Genomic DNA, 19,269 nt, shown 5'->3' with positions numbered 1-19,269 from the left:
CATAATACCATGAGTCGGTTATTGACGATTCGACAAGCCGAAGAGCTGTGAGTCTAACCCGGAGAGGAGGGGCACTGGGCATGGAACTGACACCATGGCAGTCACAAATCAATCATAGCATATCTATCCGCAAATAATCTTTCCAATGCCGCTTCTGCGCTGAGAGGAGAGCTAGGCCTCTCCGAGGAGGTGTTTGATACGGCTACGATGGTCAAATATGAGACATTGTTAGAGAAGAAATGGACAAGCATCGTCCGCTTACAGAAAAAGGCATGTCTTGCCTATCGGTCTACCTTATCTCGACCCAAGGTGTTTGCTAACTGTCTTGCAGATAATGGATCTTGAGGCTCGCTGTGGAGCCTTGCAGACAGAACTAAACAACGCTACACCCACATCACTCTCGAAGCGCAACCAAGACCCGGCATCCTGGCTTCCCAAAGTCCCAGCCCGTTATTCGTTAGAGTCGCACCGAAACACCATCAATTGCCTCGCCTTCCATCCGAAATTCTCCTCTATTGCCTCCGGCTCGGACGATTGCATGATCAAAATATGGGACTGGGAACTTGGTGAACTAGAAACAACACTCAAAGGTCATACAAGAGCAGTTCTCGACGTGGACTACGGCAACACTCAAAGTGGTGTGCTGCTGGCATCTTGCAGCTCTGATCTCTCCATCAAAATATGGAATCCGTTAGAGGACTATAAAAACATTCGAACGTTGCTGGGTCACGAACATAGTGTCAGCGCCGTCCGTTTCATCCCGGGTCGGAACCTACTCACGAGTGCAAGCAGAGATAAAGACTTGAGGATATGGGACGTCACGACGGGTTTTTGTGTGAAGACAATACAAGGTCATAGTGGTTGGGTACGAGACGTTTGCCCATCTTTCGATGGAAACTACCTCTTTTCGGCTGGCGACGATGTTACTGCTCGACTATGGGATATTACAAACATATCGAATCCCGAAGCCAAGCTAACGATGGTCGGGCACGACCATGTCATCGAATGCTGCGCGGTCGCTCCACAGACATCATATCAGTACCTCGCACCAATGGCAGGGTTGAAGAAAGAGGCGCTTTCCAAAATGAGCGCAGTCGAATTCACAGCAACCGGATCGCGAGACAAGACGATCAAGGTTTGGGACCCTCGTGGATCCTGCCTCATGACATTGGTAGGCCATGACAACTGGGTTCGGGCTATCGTCTTCCATCCCGGCGGGAAATATCTTCTGTCAGCTTCGGATGACAAGTCCATACGATGCTGGGATCTGAGTCAAGACGGCAAATGTGTGAAAACACTATCAGACGCCCATGGACGCTTTGTTACTTGTCTGAGATGGGCTCCAAGTGTTGTCAAGGAAGTTGCTACTAATGCCGAGAACGGTAACGGGCAAACAAACACCAACGGGCTACCAAAAGACAAAGACAGTCAACCAAACATGCAAATACGTTGTGTCGTCGCATCGGGAGGTGTGGATCAGAAGCTAAACATTTTTGCGAATTAGCCTCCTCTCCAGCTCCGCTCGTGCAATGAAATAACAAAAAACTGAACATAGATTTGGACTTTGATCCTTCTGGATTGGTGTTTATTTATCAGCCTTGTCAATTCAAGGGCTTTTGTAGTGTCCTGATGGAGGATGCATGTTACATTCTTGCAAATTGTATTTGAAAATAATGTTTACTGTCAAATACGTCCATAATGTTTGTATTCCCAGCGGTCATTGAGATACCAATCAATTCATTCACGCCTTTGCCTCTAGAAACTGATCCGAATTAAGCAAGTAGACTAGTAAGCAAGGACGCTTAGCAAACATCTTTGCTGCTCGCATACTTGGGTAATTACTTATCAACTAACCTGTATCAAGTTTATATGCAAATACCTGTAAAGGCACAGGCTTGTTGATCAAGTAATCGCACAGTGGCAATCATCAGCTTTCAAAAACTCTCCGACCTTCCACGTCGTTGTTCCCTATGATTCAAGGTGAGTATCGCATTGATGGGGCAAGGACTTGATGGAACCTCTGATTCGAGGAACTATCTAGGAAGGATAAATACCCAGATAAGCAAAAGGCAGCACAGATATCGCTGATTAGATCCATGGATGAGAAGAAATGTCGAATGGGCTATCATTTTGGTATATTGAATTGAGCTGAAGTATATCCTTTATGTTCTGAAACGATCAGAAAGCAAACAAGACCAACACCCAAAGCTGTCATGCAAGAATATAACACATAGAAGAAGGGAACATTGAATAGTAATACATGTATAGAGAATATAAACGCTCATAATGCTTCACTCCCCTTCTGAGTAGGTTCATCCTCTTTATCACTCTCGTCCGTCCAACCGCTCTCCGACTCACTAGCATCCCAAGCCGACTTCTTCGCAACTGTCGAAAAATTACGAGTAGGCAGTTTCTGGATATTCTTCTTCTTGCCATTCTTTGCCTGCTTGCTCTCCAAATATCTAAGCGCTTGCTCTTGTGCTACCAGGCTTTCTTCATCGGCTTGTCGGTCGAGAACCGTAATGAGTTTTTCGAACGCCGGCATATACATCTGTGCAATGGGCATATCTCGTAACTTGACTTTCATGTAGTCGAATGACATGCAGACAGGCATTGTTGCTGCTTCAAATTCGGCCTCCGAGGCTTGGTTGATCAGGTTTTCTGTGTGGTAATCGACATAGTCGTCATCATCTGGGACATCTAAGGTGCCCCTTTGCGCTTTGAAGGCTTCTCTGGCGTTGCCAGGCTGTGGCCCCGGTCTGCGACCGGTGTCTCTCATGTTGCTGATTTTGGCATATCGCTGACTGAAATGGGTCAGAAGAACCAGCTTGGCATTCATCCATTTTCCAACCGTTATTGCCTCGGATATTGTGCTGTGTTTCTTGGCAAGGGCTTGTCCTTTTAGATCGTCTTGGAAGGTAGCTTCATGGATTAAAAGAGTAGAATCCTTGCCCATTTCCGCAAAGTCCCTGGATGGCCGACAATCTCCAGAGTAAGAAACTTTGAAACCATCCTCCCATTCCAAAACCAACCCCATTGCATGTCGGCAGTGATTAACAAAGACGGCGTTGAGGTTTGTGAGACCAGTGGACGCCCGTAAAAGCCGACTGAGATGACTTTCTGGGTGGTCGAGGCGAATCCACGTCGAATTATTGGGATCATCTTTGACAATTCCGTCGGGTCGAACAGATCGGTAAATTACGGACGTAAAAGATTTGTCTTTGGTAGGGGGCATAACCGATAGGGGCAAAACCTTCTCAAATCCGAAATCCTCAACCCCTGAGTACTCCTCCAGATAGTGTATGTACAGCTTGTCGCCAACTACAGCAAGTCTCTTTTGTTTCAATATATCGCCAATGGATTCTGACAACGTTGCGGTGCCAGATGTTGACCCGTAATTGATTTCATTCCACTCTCTGATCACGGCCACGGCCCCAAGATGATGGTCGGCATGCATATGACTGATCCAAATCATACGAAGATTCCGCATCACTTCGCGGAATTGTTCGGGCGGGTATGTTCTTTTCATCTGTCCAAGCGTGTTTTCTCCGCAATCAAGTAGGTAATAGCCTTTGCCGGGCACTTTCAAAAGAGTCGCAGAAACATTGCGATGCCTACTAGGACTCGATGAGCCCGTGCCTAGAGTAATGACTTCAGCCTCCAATGCTAGGGGAGGGAGTTCGTCTCGCAGCTTCATCACCTCACTAATAACTTTGTGATTGGTAAGTGTCCTTCTAATGACTTTAAGACGTCTTTGAACAGACTTTGGCAGCGACGGAGCAACGTCGCCATTCTCCAGTGAAGCGATGAGTTCGCTCTCATCGAGTCCAAACTTGGGCTCCATATTCAATAAAAGACCTGGTTGGGAGACTGTCCAACGCGGCTTCTGTGCGGGGGGAACGCCCACTTGATGCTCAGTAGGTGTACCAGCCTGAGGGACTTTGACATTGTCATGATAGGGGACGATAAAATTGTCGCTATTGATGTTGGCAAGACGAATCGCCGATTTTGCAGCAGTCACCATCGTCAGACGATTGGGGCAGACATCGGTAGAAGATACAACATGTTCGCAGTTCTTCAGACTAGAAATGAAATCTAGAAGACGAGGTTCTTGAGCAACTCCAGGACCTAAAATCCAAAATACGGATGCCAGTGTTTCAGTCAAAGTAGGTGATTTCCATTCCGGACGTGAGATGAGGTCGTCAATGTAAAAATTTGACGGCAAATCAATGAACGCAACGGTTTTACCCCGACGTGTTGGTCCCATAACCATATCTGGAGTGATAACGGTGCCATTTTCGGCAGTGACGGTCTCTCCCCCCGCGAGTTTACCATAAGCAGGGCCACTGGGAAGGCCCAATTCCGCCGCCTTTTTGGAATCGAATGCTCCTCTTACGTCATGGTGGCGGACGAAATAGCAAATTGACTCGGATGATGGGGTAGTAGCAGGAAGGCTATCCAACGTAGCAGCAGGCCACGGTTTTCGGACAAGGACTTTAATGTTGGGAACTGAACCGGTATCGTCAGGAAGACGTCCTTGATAACGCTCGAGATCTTTGGTTTCGGGATTTCGAACGAACATAACCGCAGGCTGTTTGACATCGTACAATCTCTCTTCATACAGAGCGTCGAGCTTCCAGTCACTGTCAAACATGTCCTTCACAATGTTATCACGTAACGTCTGATCCTTGGCGAGAGTATCTGCAGTTTTATATTCATTTCGATCAAGCTCTTCGAACTCATTCAAACTCCGCTTTCGAGGACTCTTGAACCCGGACCGACTTTCGAAACGTCTTTCAAAGCTAGGTTTTAGCGCCATCGCCCAGACCCTGATTTGTTTATCCGCGAACGTGGGCGTTTCGAATGGATCTTCGCCTCCGCCTGAACCTTGTTGATCACGAGCAAGATTTTTCGAGTCGTACTCCTTTATTGAGATGGGCAGGGACTTTCTGAAGATGAATCTTCGCGCCGCCGCCAACATGTGGCTTATGTTCCTACCACCGTATATGGTCAAACAGGACAGAATAGATTGCAATTTATCCGATTTCTTGCTGCTCTCTTCCATCAAGCCACCAACTCCACGTGCCCGTGAGTCGGCAAGTGAGAGGATCATGCCCAGAGTACCTCCATAGTTTGCCCAATTCGTCTTTCCCGTAACAAATAGATCGTTCAAATAAGAAAACGAAAAGCCATTTTCGATAAACGCTCGCTGTGTACCCTCTGCTAGATGACCGAATACATATTTCCGATTGGGATAATTTAGGACGATAGTCGAACCGGGGCTATCGGCGGTGGGGGKGCTCAGCACCTGGTAGAAGTACTTCATGGGATGAGCCAACGGAGTGTCGCAGGAAGGTGGCCGACGAATAGAATTGATGCTGCCGCCTGAATCGGACTTGAAAATCAAATAGCGACTTTTCGTACCAGGACCTTTTAGGGTTGGGATTGCTGGGACGAGAAGGACGCCCGGTAGAAGGGGTTGTTGCTCGGCAAGTGGCGTATCTTCTCTGTCAGACGAAGAATTTCTTTTTTTTGCTGTTGAATAGCACGCGGTCAAACGGTTCCTCGAGGTCAGTATATCGACTCTGACAGCTGATGTCCAGATCGTAGGACGTGGTGTTCGGGGGGTTGTTCCGCGGAAGGCGACCCTTCCGATACCTCGCAGGGAAGCCAACGTGATAGCTGTCGGTGGCTAGAAGGGGAGGCTATGTTATCGAACAGTAATCAAGCATCTCAGGCGAGAATACTCGACTTGCAATTGTTGATATTTGGTGAAACATGAATCCACGTTCGTAGTCCTCAAAGTAAAGTAAAGGAAGCCGAACGGAAAATAATTATTTTGCCAAGGCCGCAACGCGCTAACCGTATTTGATTTATCGAGATATTGTTTTTGATTGGTCAACGACTCTAACTTCATCTCTACTTTTTAGAAGCGTCGCGTGTGCCTCCTGGTTTAGTTGTTATTGATTCGTTGAAGTCTGTCATTCTATTATAAAGTATGAGACTAATAAGCAACCGGCGACCACCCTAACACATCCTCAAACCACTTGTCGCTCTCCAAATCCATTGTCTGCACCCATGGAATCCCATCTATATACGGAATCCCATCAACATTCGCACTGCTCGCCGACGCCTCAAACCCGACATTTGCTCGAGGAGCATGATGATCAATGACCACCTGGACATCATCATTCTCATGGCGCTCTGAAGAAATATTCCATCGAGCTGCAACCCACTCCCTCGATCTCGTCAAGAGCTTGGAGAGTAATTTGAATAAATCATCATCAGACTGTAGCCCTGCTTCCTTGCTCGTCATATCAAGCTTCTCCGGGATCCATTGCAGGACGGAAAATATATTGACTGTCTTGCGTACTGCGTGACAGTCCCAGCCTGGATCGTTGAGTGTGGACAGATGTTTCAGGATTGCGGTGCAGCGAATCACCTGAGACCAGAAATGAAATGGGAGACCTATGCAATCTGACGGTGGGATTCGGTAAAAGACTTCTAGCCAGATTTTGATTGATTCGACAGATTTCCAGAGTGAGTCTATGCGTTCGTAGCCAGGTAGTAGTGTGCTGGTGTCGATGGTTTGTACTGTCGATGGGCTGCCAAGCGGGGCATCAGGGGTGAGTGTGCGGGATGCTTGGTCGATGTAAAGCTCGACGTATTGGCTGTATGCAATCAGGACATCTGGAACATGTTAACATAAGCAGTCCCTATTTCCAGACAATACAAGCTCGCCTTGTTCCCGAAGTTCTGGAGAGAGAGCGTCTCTGAAATCCTGTAGTTGTTTTTGCAAGGACTTGAGATATAAATATGCCGGAACTGGTGCAGCAGCAGCAGTTGCTATGCGAGCACGATCCGCTTCATGTTGTTCTCTGATATGCGCGGCCCGCTGGGTCAACAACTGCAATCTCACCTGAAATATAAACGCCTCGTCCGTGGGATACGGCTTGTTCCTCTCAAGAATCCGCAACGCCTCCTCCATCTGAGGTGTCCATCTCAAAGCATCTATGCGCCAAAAATGCGACGAAATACTATCGATACACTTCTGAGCGAATTACAACTAATCAATCAGATGGGGTATCATACTTTGAACTCAGCACAAAACAAGCCAAAACAGCTCTCTGCTGTTCCAAAAACCCTTGAAGCGTCCCTCCACCTCCACCTGCACTTCCCTCCAACTCACCTTCCGAATACCCCTGCGTAAGCCTGACAATAAGCTGCACATCGGGCGTCGAAGGTTTAAACAATCTCAAATCATACACCAGCGAAATCGCAAGCATCATCATTCTCGACAGCAGATTTGCGCGGCCCAGAAACGCGTCGGTGCTCCATGCTATATATGTTAGTATACCGAGTAGCAAATCGATATTTGATTGCGCTTCGGTGAGGGCGGATGTGAAGATTAGATTTTTGAAGTTTTCGGCTTGTAGGAGTTTTCGTTGGGTTGATAAGGTTGTGACGGTTATGATGGCTTGGAAGAGCACGGGACGCTCAATGCGGAGTTGCCAGGCTGTTAGGGCGGATGGTAAGTGAAAGAAGGGGAAATGGGGTAGCATTCGGGTTCGGAAGAATGTCAGAGATTCTTCAGCTTGATGGGGTGATATATTTGACGATGGATCCGAGTGCAATGGCTCCGTGGCCGGTGTCAGTCCCTGGTTAGTAGATCCGGTGGAGTGACTCGATGCAGACGTCGTAGTAGAAGTCGTTATATTTTGTCCCCCGCTAAATAGTCGATTGAGATCCACCGGGGTTCCAGAAGAGCCAACGGTGGCTTGCAGGACAGACATCAAAGTGTCAAGCTTGCCCTCCAGCTGCGCGATTCGGGCATCGGATTCTTGACCTTGAGACTTTTGCGCATTTCGTCTGCGAGCCGAGTCCGTTGGCTGACAGTCTTTTTTGAGACGGAGACATCTACCCACATCAATCTTTTGGATTCATGCACTAGGATTGAGGTATAGAGGGATGCCATACCTCTCACAAGTCCCATTCGGACGCGGCACACATCGGCACTTGGCCTTGAAACATTGCATACACGCTAGACCATACGTACTAGCTCGAACGGGGCTGTGAGTACGCCTTTCCATATCACAATCTGCATCAAATGAGTCGCATAACAAAATCCGAATGTCCTGTGGAATCTTGTCGAATATAACCTTAAAGGTGCGAAGATGAATCCAGCGGAATGTTCCCCGTCCAACACCGACGGGAAACGGAATCCACACTCCGAAATCCGGTTAGGGTTTTGGTGTTGCCCAAACTGGAAGTCATCTTGCATATAAAATCGAAATATAATTACGATCGTTACTTCACATCCATTCCTCAAGCAAAGATAAAATGCAGAAAAAAACAGTCCTCATTACAGGCTGCAGCCAAGGCAGCATCGGCGCCTCGCTTGTCAAAGCCTTCCAAGCAAAAGGCTACCACGTCTTCGCGACCCTACGCAACAAATCTAAAGCCGATCCTTTTTTTCTTCGATCTGACGATATCTCAGTCGTTGATTTGGAAGTTACATCCGCCGAGTCAATTAAATCATGCGCGGACTATGTCGCTGATCGTACGGGTGGCACGCTGGATGTGCTGGTTAACAATGCCGGAACGGGCCTCTGTCGTCCGCTATTAGATACGGATATCGATGAAGCGAAGAAAGTATATGATTTGAACGTCTGGGGTGTTATTGCCATGACGCAGGCATTTTCATCGATGCTGGTCAAGGCCAAGGGAGTGGTGTTGAATATTAGTTCTGTGGCTGCTTGTTTTACGTTTGCGTGGTCTGGTACGTGCTGCCTTGACGCAACCCTTCTCTTAAGATTGAAACGTCCAACCCACTAACAGGCAAAGGAATATACAACTCCTCAAAAGCCGCCACAGCACTCATCTCCGAAACACTACGCCTCGAACTCGCCCCACTAGGTGTCAGAGTCATAACCGCCATGGTAGGCGGCGTAAACACAACATTCTTCGCCGACAGAGCCGATCTCACTCTTCCGCAGGGATCATACTACCAACCTATACTTGACAAGATCAACCACGAAAACAAAGGGTTGCAGTATACGCCCAGCATGAAGCAGGATGTAGATTTGTTTGCGAGGAATATTGTGAGCGACGTTGTTGGCGGGAAGAGTGGGCTGGTTTGGAGGGGGAAGTCTTCATCGATGGCTTGGTTGGCCTCGGCGCTCGTGCCGGGCAGTATGTTGACGAGTATGATGAATGGGGATAAGGGGCTTGAAGAGCTTGCGCGTGCGCATCGTCAGTAGATCCTTTAAGATGCGTGCGCTCAGCATTTGAGGGATAATGCAGGGTTGGAGAGAAATCATGCCTTGAGATATTTAACTATCATTTGACTTTCTTTATGTTGCACTTAATTGTGTTTCCAAAAGTACATTCTTCATCAATAATGCAGTAGAAGAATTGTGCAGGCATGATGAGATATTATAGCAAATACTTGGATAGTCGGATGGAGAACATTCAATGCCTCGCCTTTAAAGGTTACGGGAGAGAATTCACAAGATTATGCCTTTTAGATGAGTATCTAACAATAGAACAATGTGGAAGTTGAAAATTGAAGACGCCCTTTACAGGGCCAAATTTTAACTAACTAGGTACACATGACAATCCAAGATCAAGAATGATTTATACACGAAAGATGACTGAAAAACAATCACGCAATGAGATGTAACGACAGATATTCCTCAACCCCCAAGGCTCATCCAAGAACCAAAACACCTAGGACGGTAAACCTGGTCCGCAATGACAAGCTAGAGATGCTAATCTCTTACTCCTGAACCGCAAACTCCATTCAAGTAATAACAGATCTATAGAAAAAAAAAAGACAAATTCGTTATCATAATCACAGCAAATGGTCGGTCATTCTGCATACGCGTTCGAATGCAGCGTCCATGCTGGAACATAGCCTTTTGAAGTCCCGTATAGACGACTCGGAGACATCTTGGGATTCCTGGTCAACAACGAGAGTGTACTGACAAGGCTTTTCGGATTCAAGTCTTTCGAACAAGGCAGCGGGAGGTGCACTCGATACGGGGATGTCATCTCTGAACAAAGCGAAACATGGATCGGTATCATCCAGCTCTTCTGTTGCTGCAACTCCGCAGGTGTCCACAACAGTCGAAGGAGTGACAGGTCGCTCAAGCTGGGGAACCTCAATCTTGGACGATCCACTGGGCTCCAGAGATGTCTCAAAGGAGGTGGATTTTCCGGAAAGAGCCTCCACTTCAATAAGCGGTTCCGGAACCTCAAAAACAGCAAAAACGGAGGGATTATAGTTCATGTCGATGCCTGAATTCCAGCCSGAGCCATAAACATCCATGCGGTTGTCTGGTACCATGGTCATATTGACTTGGCCGGCAACGCTTGTAGGAATTGGGGCCTGAGATACCATTGGTTGATGTTGAGGCTGGGGAACCTGGGCAGCAGTCTGTAATTGAGCTGGCAATCCATTGGCACTGAGGTCGTTCAGTACATCCGAAAAGTGAGGAGATGAAAGAAGTATGCGGGTCAAATCAGTAAGACGACTGTTTTCCTCTGCGAGGGCGTGATTCTGCAGACGCAATTCGTTGTTTTCGCTTGTTTTGGAAGCAACTTCGCCTTCGAGTTGAGTGATATATTCTGTCGTTTGTTAGTATCGTGTAGAATCAGTTGAATGGCTTTGACTAACCCTTTCTGCGAGAGCGGAAAGCACGCGCAGAGACCTTGTTCCGCAATTGGCGTCGCTCCTTGCTGGTGAGCTTCTTCCCTTCTTCGCTAGCAAGCAAACGCTCGTCTTCATCCATGTCCTCTTCATCTTTCTTCTGCTTCGCCATTTGAGGCAGAAGAGATGACGGCGTACCCAGACGGTTGTCCTGACCAAGACTGTTCTGTCGCATCTGTTGCAATAAACGCGAAATGCGCTCTTCGACAACAGGATCCGTAGGGCGAACAGCACGGGTGAGAGGAAGCGGTTGAGCAGGCGTCTGGCGAACGAACTGCTCGGCTTGGCGTTGTCGCATTTGCTGTTGCTGGCGAATAATCTCTGCTTGTTGTTTCTGCTGTTGGGCGGCGCGTGCCATAGCAGCCTGCTGCTGGTGCATACCGGGGTACACCCGACCGGCCTGCGGTGCGGGATGAGCGATCATCGGCATTTCATGGCCTCCTAAAGCGGTGGGATCAATGAATTGCTGGTTCCTGACGATGTTGCTGTGAGGAAGGAAGAAAGATTTGTTGTCAGGTTCAATATCCATCTCTGAGTGACTACGAGATGGAGCAGTGCCAAAGTCGACAGTCGAATCCTCGCGTTTCAAATGCATGTAGTTGCCATCAGTCACAGGGAAACCTTGATGTCCAGCACGCAAAGCTCCCAGAGAGTTATCGTTATAGGCCATGGCATGTGCAACGGCATCCGGCGGAAAGCCGGTCTGTTGCTGATGATCTCCATATTGATGACTAGGGCCGGAATAAGACGGTCCTAGATCAGCGATACTGGTTTCTGGTGTTGCCATAGATGGCTGAGAGATGAGAGAAGGATTCGACTTCATGGATTCGGAAGCGGGAAAGGCTGTTTGGTCGAGATTGAGGAACGAGTCAAATTCGAGGTCATGGGTCGAGTTGAAGTTGGGCAGCGGGGAGGCTGTCGAATGGTTTAATTCGGCTAAAGTGGCCATCTTAATTGATAGTGGTGGTGAACGAATGAATTGACCCTATTCGGGGTGTCGGCCTTTAACCGGGTGTTGCTGGTGAGATTGCTGATGAAGACAGATGTCGTGATTGATCGTACACTTTTCTGTTTATGCCGGAGAAAAGTGATGTGGTTGTGAGGGTATGATGGCGGCGTATGATGGGAGCGTGGTAAGGGAGGTAATAGTTGGTGGTTAGTGATGAAGAGGAACGATAGACATAGATATGGGAACGAGAGGGTAGGAAGGAGAACGGAAGGCCAGGAGTAGGTGGCTTAGCGCCAAGACCGCTGATTGGCAAGAGGTGTGGCTCAGGTGGGGGACCTCGGGGCGTGTGAATGGCTGCGTGGATCTGTTATCCTGACCAATAATCGTGCTAGACAGACCGGGTGTTCACCATATTGAGCTAGACCGGCCGGCCTTGTGCTCGCCGTGAGCCGAAGCCCTAATTTCCTGACTGGAGCAGGCCACTCACAGTCCTCGAGGCGCATTGGCTAGGCCTAACTGGAGCACACGCCCATACTCATAATAAAGACAAGCAATCCCGGCACGGCGCTAAGAATAGGTCGAGAATCTTGAGACGCGTGGCCTTTTTTCTCTGTTTGGAATCCATGCAAAAAGTTGTCCTCCACGCAAGCCTGAGGGCTGAGGCACTCCACGTCCAGCGGGGCAATATATTTACCCGCCCTCTGAAACTCTTCTCCTTAGTTTTTTGTCTTGTCCATGGCTCGGTCTAGGCAAGCTTTTCGCTTCATCTCTTGTTTTTGAGCCTTTGCATTTTTGTGGCTTKGRAAACTCTTCATTTTTTTTTYACGCTGTAATCTCTTTTTTTKTGCCATTTCGTCATGTCTCCATTATGCTTGTCTTGCTGGAGGATCTACGTGTATCCGGCCTAGTAGCAACTGCCGGGAGCCACAACGTTTCGATGGAATGAACAGCAAAGCCTACCAAAATTGTGGTCAAGCATCCTCGGTTTCAGATAAGCACATGGTTTGTATACCCGATACGGGGAGAAAGTTTGAGTTGAAACGGTCTCCTAGGTCAAGACGTCTCCTGACTAGTCGAGCACCATGTTCGGTGACTAGGGTTCCTCGGCTGTGGATCGCTACAGATACTTTTCTATGGCGAGGGGACTCAGGGGAGGGTATTGCAGAATAAATAGACTCAGCTATTAAGAAAGATCATCCCTCTATCGAATTGCTGTGCATTCCTATTTCATGGTTATTGGTATTTATTTTAACTACTATCTCGAAACCATTTCGATAGACCTGGCTGTGCATAAGAAAATATCAGCTCGTTTCTAGGATCCTCCCGAAAGCTATCATTTAGAAAGGCTGCAGATCCTAACGCCGTATTTACCAAGTCCCTGCACTATCCACACCTTCTTTGGCGAGAACTTCTTGGCGCATTCACATTTCGGGGTCTTCTCAGTCGCTTTTGGGCACCGGCATGCGTAAGCTTCAAAGTGGCGGAGGCAACCCATTTCGTATGTACCACACGCTTTTCATTCTAGTTGGTCGAACTCAGCGTTTACCGACCAAGGCTGGCCTTGGGTAGCTGTAGGGTTCGCTAGTCACATACACAATCTTTCGCACAAGCTGTGGCCGAAAGACCGAGGCCCAACAGCTTGTCTTATTATCGGTATTTGGTGGGCTTCTGGTAGTCAAACTATGCTCGTTGTGCAGGTGTCACCTCAATTTTCAGTTCTGGCACCCCCGTTTGTACTTTTATTGCCAGTCCCTGCCCCCAAGAAAGTCATCACACCCTATCTCTTGATCTATTGTGATGAAAGCGATTTTGCTAGAATTGAACGTCAACTCTGAAGTTCAGCGATGAACGGTTTCCATGTTTGGAAAAGTTCTTTCTTTCAAGTTCTCCATGTAAGTTGGCTTGGCTTGGTCACGCAGAATAATAACTATTATAGTCATAGTCTCGGAATAGTTTGCCGTTGCTCAACCGTTCCCATTTCACGCACAGATATCGCCAGTCGAGATCTTCTTCAATCTCGCCCACCTCCACGAGAAACAAGGCAGCACGACGACGCCAATAAGGTTCTGCTACTGAAATACCCAAAGCAGTCCGCAGCCCCTGAATCTCTTTACAGCTTAAATGATCCAGGACCACTTCCAAGAGCTCCATCGGCAAATATTGAAAACGAGAAAGCCCGAGGTGGCGCCCCTTCCCTGTAATTCTTTGACGGATCTTGCCCTTGCTGGCTTCTATAGAGTTTTTGAACCTTTGAACCCTGGTAATCCCATAAGGTCATACGTTTCACGTCTTAGTTTCAAAGGATACTCGATGGAAATCTTCGACATGATGGCAGCGAAGAGCTCAAAACTGTGTACAACCGAGGGACCTAGTTGCCATTGAACGAGCTTCCAGCAGCCCATGTGTATTGCCAGACTGGAGGCAGAAGCAATCGACATCGATCAGCAATCTTGTAGCGCTTGCGAGATGACTTATAATTCCACCATCCGGGTTCGTCAGCCCCAAAGAAGCCAGTCATTCCTTGATTGTGTCTCGCTTGTCGTCCGGTCAGAGCTTTGTCGGGGTCACTTGGAACTGCAGTTTTTTGACCCTTTGATTAATATGGCCTATTCCCGAGATTAGGATTTTTTCTCGTGGTGATCGTACAATACTGAACAGACACTTAATTCGTAGTTCGAATATGATCAGCATGAGAAAAATACTCACAGAGACGGTATAGAAAGCGCCAGTACGGTACGAAGTCAAACAGAGGGTCAAGGTGAAAGTATTTGCGCTCAAGGACTTTCGCGTTGGAATTGGATCTTTTCAAGTACTTCTTCCAGGCTTTGTCCTCCCGAAATATTTGCTCATTATCAAAGTAACGAGTGTGGTCATCAACATGCCGTTGGCAGCCAAAACAACAAATCCACCCCTCCATATTCGAAGATCCTTCAACGACCTGGAGAAGAATCTTTGCGGACTTTACTTAGATATTGAATTGATGGCTTATCAACGTACTTGTACCTTTGTGACATGTCATGGTGATAGGTTTATATGACGACCAACCGTGGAATGCTCCGAAGGGAACTCATCATCGACGGATGTACGAGATGGCACACCGAATAGAGATCTGTTATTTTCTAGTAGTTGCGTTAGGTATCTACTTACAATCGCCAATCAGGTTGGTTTGAAGACCTTGATCAGTCGACTACAGATCGCAATTGCTTCATTTGAAGATTTTTCATCTCGGGCTAGTTGCATTGCGGAAAGAAGCAAAAGATGAGAAAGTCGTGCAACACCCCTAAGCATAGAAAAGACTGAAAGGTCCTCGTGAAAGCCCTGAACAGTGGACGAAGGACGAAAGATGAAGTAGAATGATAGGGTGGTATGGCGGTGGCAGAATAAGGATCTAATCGAATCAAGGATAGCTGCCGAGGGGCCTCCTGCCCCCCACACATGCGATATTTCGATAATTCAACTAGACTACACCAGTGTTTCTCACTGTTCTGAAGTAGAAAAGTATCGTGGGAAGCCAATTATTGCCAATAGATATAAAGCAATTGTCGTTTACACAGAAGCTGAAATAAAAAACTGGAATGAAGCAGGGTGCGCTTATATCAATGTACTTTTGTTGTAACGGCACCAGGCTATTCCGCTGGGTAATTAAGCGCGATACAGAGTACTTACAGTCCCCACATCCTCCCTCCCTGCTTGACTTCACTCTTTCAACCCCCGTCAACATCACTATCTCTTCTCAATTTTCCAATACCGAATCAACCGCTTCTTCTGTGCTGTAAGGGAGTATTGCTGTCGTTACTTACTGTACGAAAAAGTAATTGACGTCAATCATCGACGGTATCATCCGCCAACGCGCAATTGGCATTTGGTTTCCGATCAACACCAAAGCGGGACCATTGAATGATACTCAATTTCTCGCCAAAAGTGAATATTTGCGGCTGATCAAAGTCGTATTAAGCCGTCATTTACCCCGAGTCTCTGAAGCTCCGACCAGCCAGGTTTGTCAAGATCCTGGTTGATTTGTTCGACCAACAGGGAGAAGTGCTCAGCAGAAATCAAATCAGATCTCGCGGCATCGTATTCCCGTTGACCAGAACTGCTGATAGGATAAGTCGTCGGAGAACTAGCGACTTGTGTGCTCTGTGCGCCTGATCATTTGATTCTCTTCCATCCCGGTGAAATCGATGTTATCTAGCTAGCTAGACTGCAATCTGATAAACACTGGCCTGAATTCGCGAACGACATTCGATTTGTTGTCGGTATTCCGATCCTTTCCTTGATATCAACCTATCAACCAACCAATGATCATCCCAGTTTACTGATATTTTACCCGCTTAGCATGTCTTGATCCTTGTACCCTGTCGATTCGGGCGACTGGAAGGGAGGGATTTTTCTACTGCTGGATTTTGTCTAAATACTGGAAAAACAGCGAATCACTATGACTGTAAGTGACCGCTTATTCTCATTGCTTGTGCGATTATCGCCGATTATTTATTGTCAAACTCTCCTTTGCCACTGATTCATCTACGCCTTCTCCTCTGATTTTCACTTTTAATGATTTATTGTGTTTCTTCGGAAACTTTGTTTTCGTGGACATGTTGGAGCTCGAGGTCTTGTAACAACAAAGACAGAGTCTCCGTTTCCCGAGAGAGAAACGAGAGTTGATCTGGTCACTCTTATCATTTCTGTCATCATGCCCAACACTGTTTTCTAATTTACGGGCGGTATCTCCTTCTTTTGAGTACTTCAATGTGCGGTCTGCTTGAAGCAGAGGGCGAGTTACATTTATTGTTGATCAAAATGTTCTCCTTCGAAAGAAGCCTATGATTGTTTGTCCAAGATTATCACTTGCATTTTCGCCAAATTTCCCAATGACCTCATTCTACCTTTGCTGCAGTCATGTGGAACGAGTATTCTATTATTCCTACGCCCAACAAGTGGCCCAAAGTTTCCCCAAGGCAAGACAGATATGTCTTTGCAGAAAGTTCGATGTTGCATGGACAACCTGCGCAAATCAAGACACGTGCTCAGCTAAGCTTGGAAATTATTATACAGGACATACAACGAGCAAAACAAACCAACCAGGCTCAAGTCAAAGCAGGCTTGGTGCCGAACCCGAGTGACAACAAGTTCCGGGATAGCAAGCCTCGACTTTTGCTGATGGGGCTACGACGGTATGTTTACACACCAGGCAATAGACTGGATGCGACCTCTAATTGATAATAGGAGCGGAAAATCATCCATCTCGAGCGTCGTATTTCATAAGATGCCTCCCAACGAAACGCTGTTCCTGGAATCAACGACTCGAATCCAAAAAGATTCAATTCAGTCAGTTTCAACTCAGCAAATTGGGTTTATAGTCTAACTATTTGCAGCTCATTTATGGACTTTCAAGTCTGGGATTTCCCCGGTCAGCTGGAATTGCTGGACCCTTCATTTGACTTGGAAAGCATTTTTGGCTCAATAGGTGCCTTGGTTTGGGTTATCGATGCACAAGACGACTATTTGGAGTCGGTTGTGAGACTCAACCGTACTATCTTGATCGTCCTACAATATTACCCAAACATCAATATCGAAGTCTTCATCCACAAGGTCGATGCGCTTGCGGACGAGTTCCGGACAGAAGTCTTCCAAGACATTGTCCAGCGTATATCCGACGAACTTAGTGATGCAGGCTACGAGAACGCTCCTGTACACTACTACCTAACATCCATCTACGATTATTCTGTTTTTGAGGCTTTTAGCAAAGTGATCCAGAAGCTTATTCCACAATTATCAACACTCGAAAACTTGATCAACATTCTTGCGAACAACTGCGGATTTGACAAGTGTTATTTGTTCGACGTGTTGAGCAAGATCTATATTGCGTCCGACACTCGGCCAGTCGATATGTCATGCTATGAAATGTGTTCCGACTATATTGATGTTATCGTCGATATATCGGAATTATATTCGTGGGAGCATGCCGATCGCAAAGCGAAAGGCGAGCAGATGCGTGAGGCTGAGTCCCATGTCATTCTTCAGGATCGCAGTATGATTCATCTAATGGAGATGAACAAGTCCGTACACATCCTAGTATTCTTTTATCTCTCGAATTTGCTGACATATTCAAGGTACCTATGTCTTGTGTCGGTAATCCGTAATCCCGATGCCAACGAGAAGAAAGGACTCATTGATATGAACTGCCGGGTGTTCCAGGAGGCTCTCAACGAAGTGTTTACCCGTCCATGGGAACAACCAGAGGATATCGGGGCAATAGAAGATGCTCACGAGGAGCAATAACCCATGATAGCTATTCAAAAGCAATATGCAAAAAGATGAAGTCGGAGGTAGATGTGCATTCTTCTAATGACTCAGCACTTATATACTACCAGGATGTATTATTACTATGCTTAGCAGTATTAGATGTGCTAGGATCTTGAAGGCATCGTATTATCTTTGTGACCCTCAGAAATATCGTTCGCATCGACTTGTTGACAGCTTAATGCAGTAGAAATAGTCAAAGTAGCCAATCATTGTGCATCGAATGCTGTTGACGGATTTCCGGGGGCGGCGGAATCTTTGTTGACAGCTGATCCGTGGTGTCCATTTCAAAGTTGACAGTGTACGCACCTACCACGCTTCCACCCCAAGAACATACACCAACACAGACTACAAATCATCACCGAATTGACTTTATTGAAGCCACAAATATGGCACCAAAACTCCGCAACCGCCGCGCCCAAGCCGAAGACACAGCCCCGCGAGTCGTCGAAGTTGACACCGACGAAGAAGTCGAAATCACACGCACCGCCGAGCAACAACGAGAACGCAACAGACTCGAGAAAGACAACAAAAAACGAACCGTGAAAGTAGACGATGATGACGACGAAGAACATTTTTACATTTCGTTACTGGATGTTTTACGAGTTATTGTAACGTTCGTTGTCTTGTCGGTTGGATTGAGTTACTACGTGACTTCGGGGGAGAGCTACATTTGGGGCTTTGAGAGGCAGAGGCCTTGGTGGATGCGGTATAATGACATTAAGCAATTCCTGGTACGTCTACCAGACTCCATCTGCTCATCAATGACTCACCTGTGTGTTGTAGCAAGGACCCATAAACCTAACCCCCTCTCAACTCGCGCTCTACGACGGCACTGACCCATCCTTACCCATCTACCTCGCCCTCAACGGAACAATAATCGATGTCTCCGCGAATCCCGGAATCTACGGTCCCGGTGGCGGATATCACTTCTTCGTCGGCCGAGATGCCACTCGCGCGTTTGTGACGGGCTGTTTCCAGGAAGATCTTACGGGGGATATGCGTGGAGTTGAGGAGATGTATATTCCCGTCGAAGATGCGGATGAGTCGCATAGGGAGCGAACCTTAACGGCGGCGGAGAAGAAGAGGAGGCATGAGAAGGAGGTGCAGGAGGCGAGGGAGAAGGTGGTGGCGCAGGTTAATCATTGGGTTAAGTTTTATTCGGGCCATGAGAAGTATTTTGCAGTTGGTAAAGTGGTGCCTGAGAAGGATGGCCAGGAAGAAAGTCCAAAGGAGGAGAGGCGGTTGTGTGAGGGTGCGCAGAAGAATAGGCCAAAGCGAAGTGAGTTGAACAAGCAGTTGTAAGAGT

General features: G+C 47.2%; 6 protein-coding genes across 6 annotated transcripts; 4 read left to right on the top strand and 2 right to left on the bottom strand.

Moving 5' to 3' along the window:
- Nucleotides 1-9: 9 nt before the first annotated feature.
- Nucleotides 10-1,504, top strand: BHQ10_002213 (uncharacterized protein; the record flags this gene model as incomplete). Its single annotated transcript, XM_040874335.1, has 3 exons — nucleotides 10-47; nucleotides 102-252; nucleotides 332-1,504. The coding sequence occupies 3 exons, from the start codon at nucleotides 10-12 to the stop codon at nucleotides 1,502-1,504; spliced, it is 1,362 nt and encodes a 453-aa protein (XP_040730718.1).
- A 777-nt stretch (nucleotides 1,505-2,281) lies between these two features.
- Nucleotides 2,282-7,562, bottom strand: BHQ10_002212 (uncharacterized protein; the record flags this gene model as incomplete). The annotated part of the gene is made up of 5 exons (XM_040874334.1): nucleotides 2,282-5,535; nucleotides 5,591-5,705; nucleotides 6,017-6,671; nucleotides 6,729-7,011; nucleotides 7,190-7,562. The coding sequence occupies 5 exons, from the start codon at nucleotides 7,560-7,562 to the stop codon at nucleotides 2,282-2,284; spliced, it is 4,680 nt and encodes a 1,559-aa protein (XP_040730717.1).
- A 778-nt stretch (nucleotides 7,563-8,340) lies between these two features.
- On the top strand, nucleotides 8,341-9,260 carry BHQ10_002211 (uncharacterized protein; the record flags this gene model as incomplete). Its single annotated transcript, XM_040874333.1, has 2 exons — nucleotides 8,341-8,779; nucleotides 8,839-9,260. The coding sequence occupies 2 exons, from the start codon at nucleotides 8,341-8,343 to the stop codon at nucleotides 9,258-9,260; spliced, it is 861 nt and encodes a 286-aa protein (XP_040730716.1).
- Nucleotides 9,261-9,853: 593 nt separating this feature from the next.
- On the bottom strand, nucleotides 9,854-11,660 carry BHQ10_002210 (uncharacterized protein; the record flags this gene model as incomplete). Its single annotated transcript, XM_040874332.1, has 2 exons — nucleotides 9,854-10,629; nucleotides 10,679-11,660. 2 exons carry the CDS (start codon nucleotides 11,658-11,660, stop codon nucleotides 9,854-9,856), a joined length of 1,758 nt encoding a protein of 585 aa, XP_040730715.1.
- Nucleotides 11,661-16,556: 4,896 nt separating this feature from the next.
- On the top strand, nucleotides 16,557-17,939 carry BHQ10_002209 (uncharacterized protein; the record flags this gene model as incomplete). Its single annotated transcript, XM_040874330.1, has 4 exons — nucleotides 16,557-16,831; nucleotides 16,884-16,985; nucleotides 17,033-17,716; nucleotides 17,771-17,939. 4 exons carry the CDS (start codon nucleotides 16,557-16,559, stop codon nucleotides 17,937-17,939), a joined length of 1,230 nt encoding a protein of 409 aa, XP_040730714.1.
- Nucleotides 17,940-18,349: 410 nt separating this feature from the next.
- On the top strand, nucleotides 18,350-19,265 carry BHQ10_002208 (uncharacterized protein; the record flags this gene model as incomplete). Its single annotated transcript, XM_040874329.1, has 2 exons — nucleotides 18,350-18,694; nucleotides 18,747-19,265. 2 exons carry the CDS (start codon nucleotides 18,350-18,352, stop codon nucleotides 19,263-19,265), a joined length of 864 nt encoding a protein of 287 aa, XP_040730713.1.
- Between the last annotated feature and the right edge of the window lie 4 nt (nucleotides 19,266-19,269).

Source organism: Talaromyces amestolkiae (genome assembly GCF_001896365.1).
Source record: "Talaromyces amestolkiae strain CIB chromosome Unknown scaffold3.1, whole genome shotgun sequence".
NCBI lineage: Eukaryota > Fungi > Ascomycota > Eurotiomycetes > Eurotiales > Trichocomaceae > Talaromyces > Talaromyces amestolkiae.
This window is presented reverse-complemented; position numbering and strand designations above follow the sequence as displayed.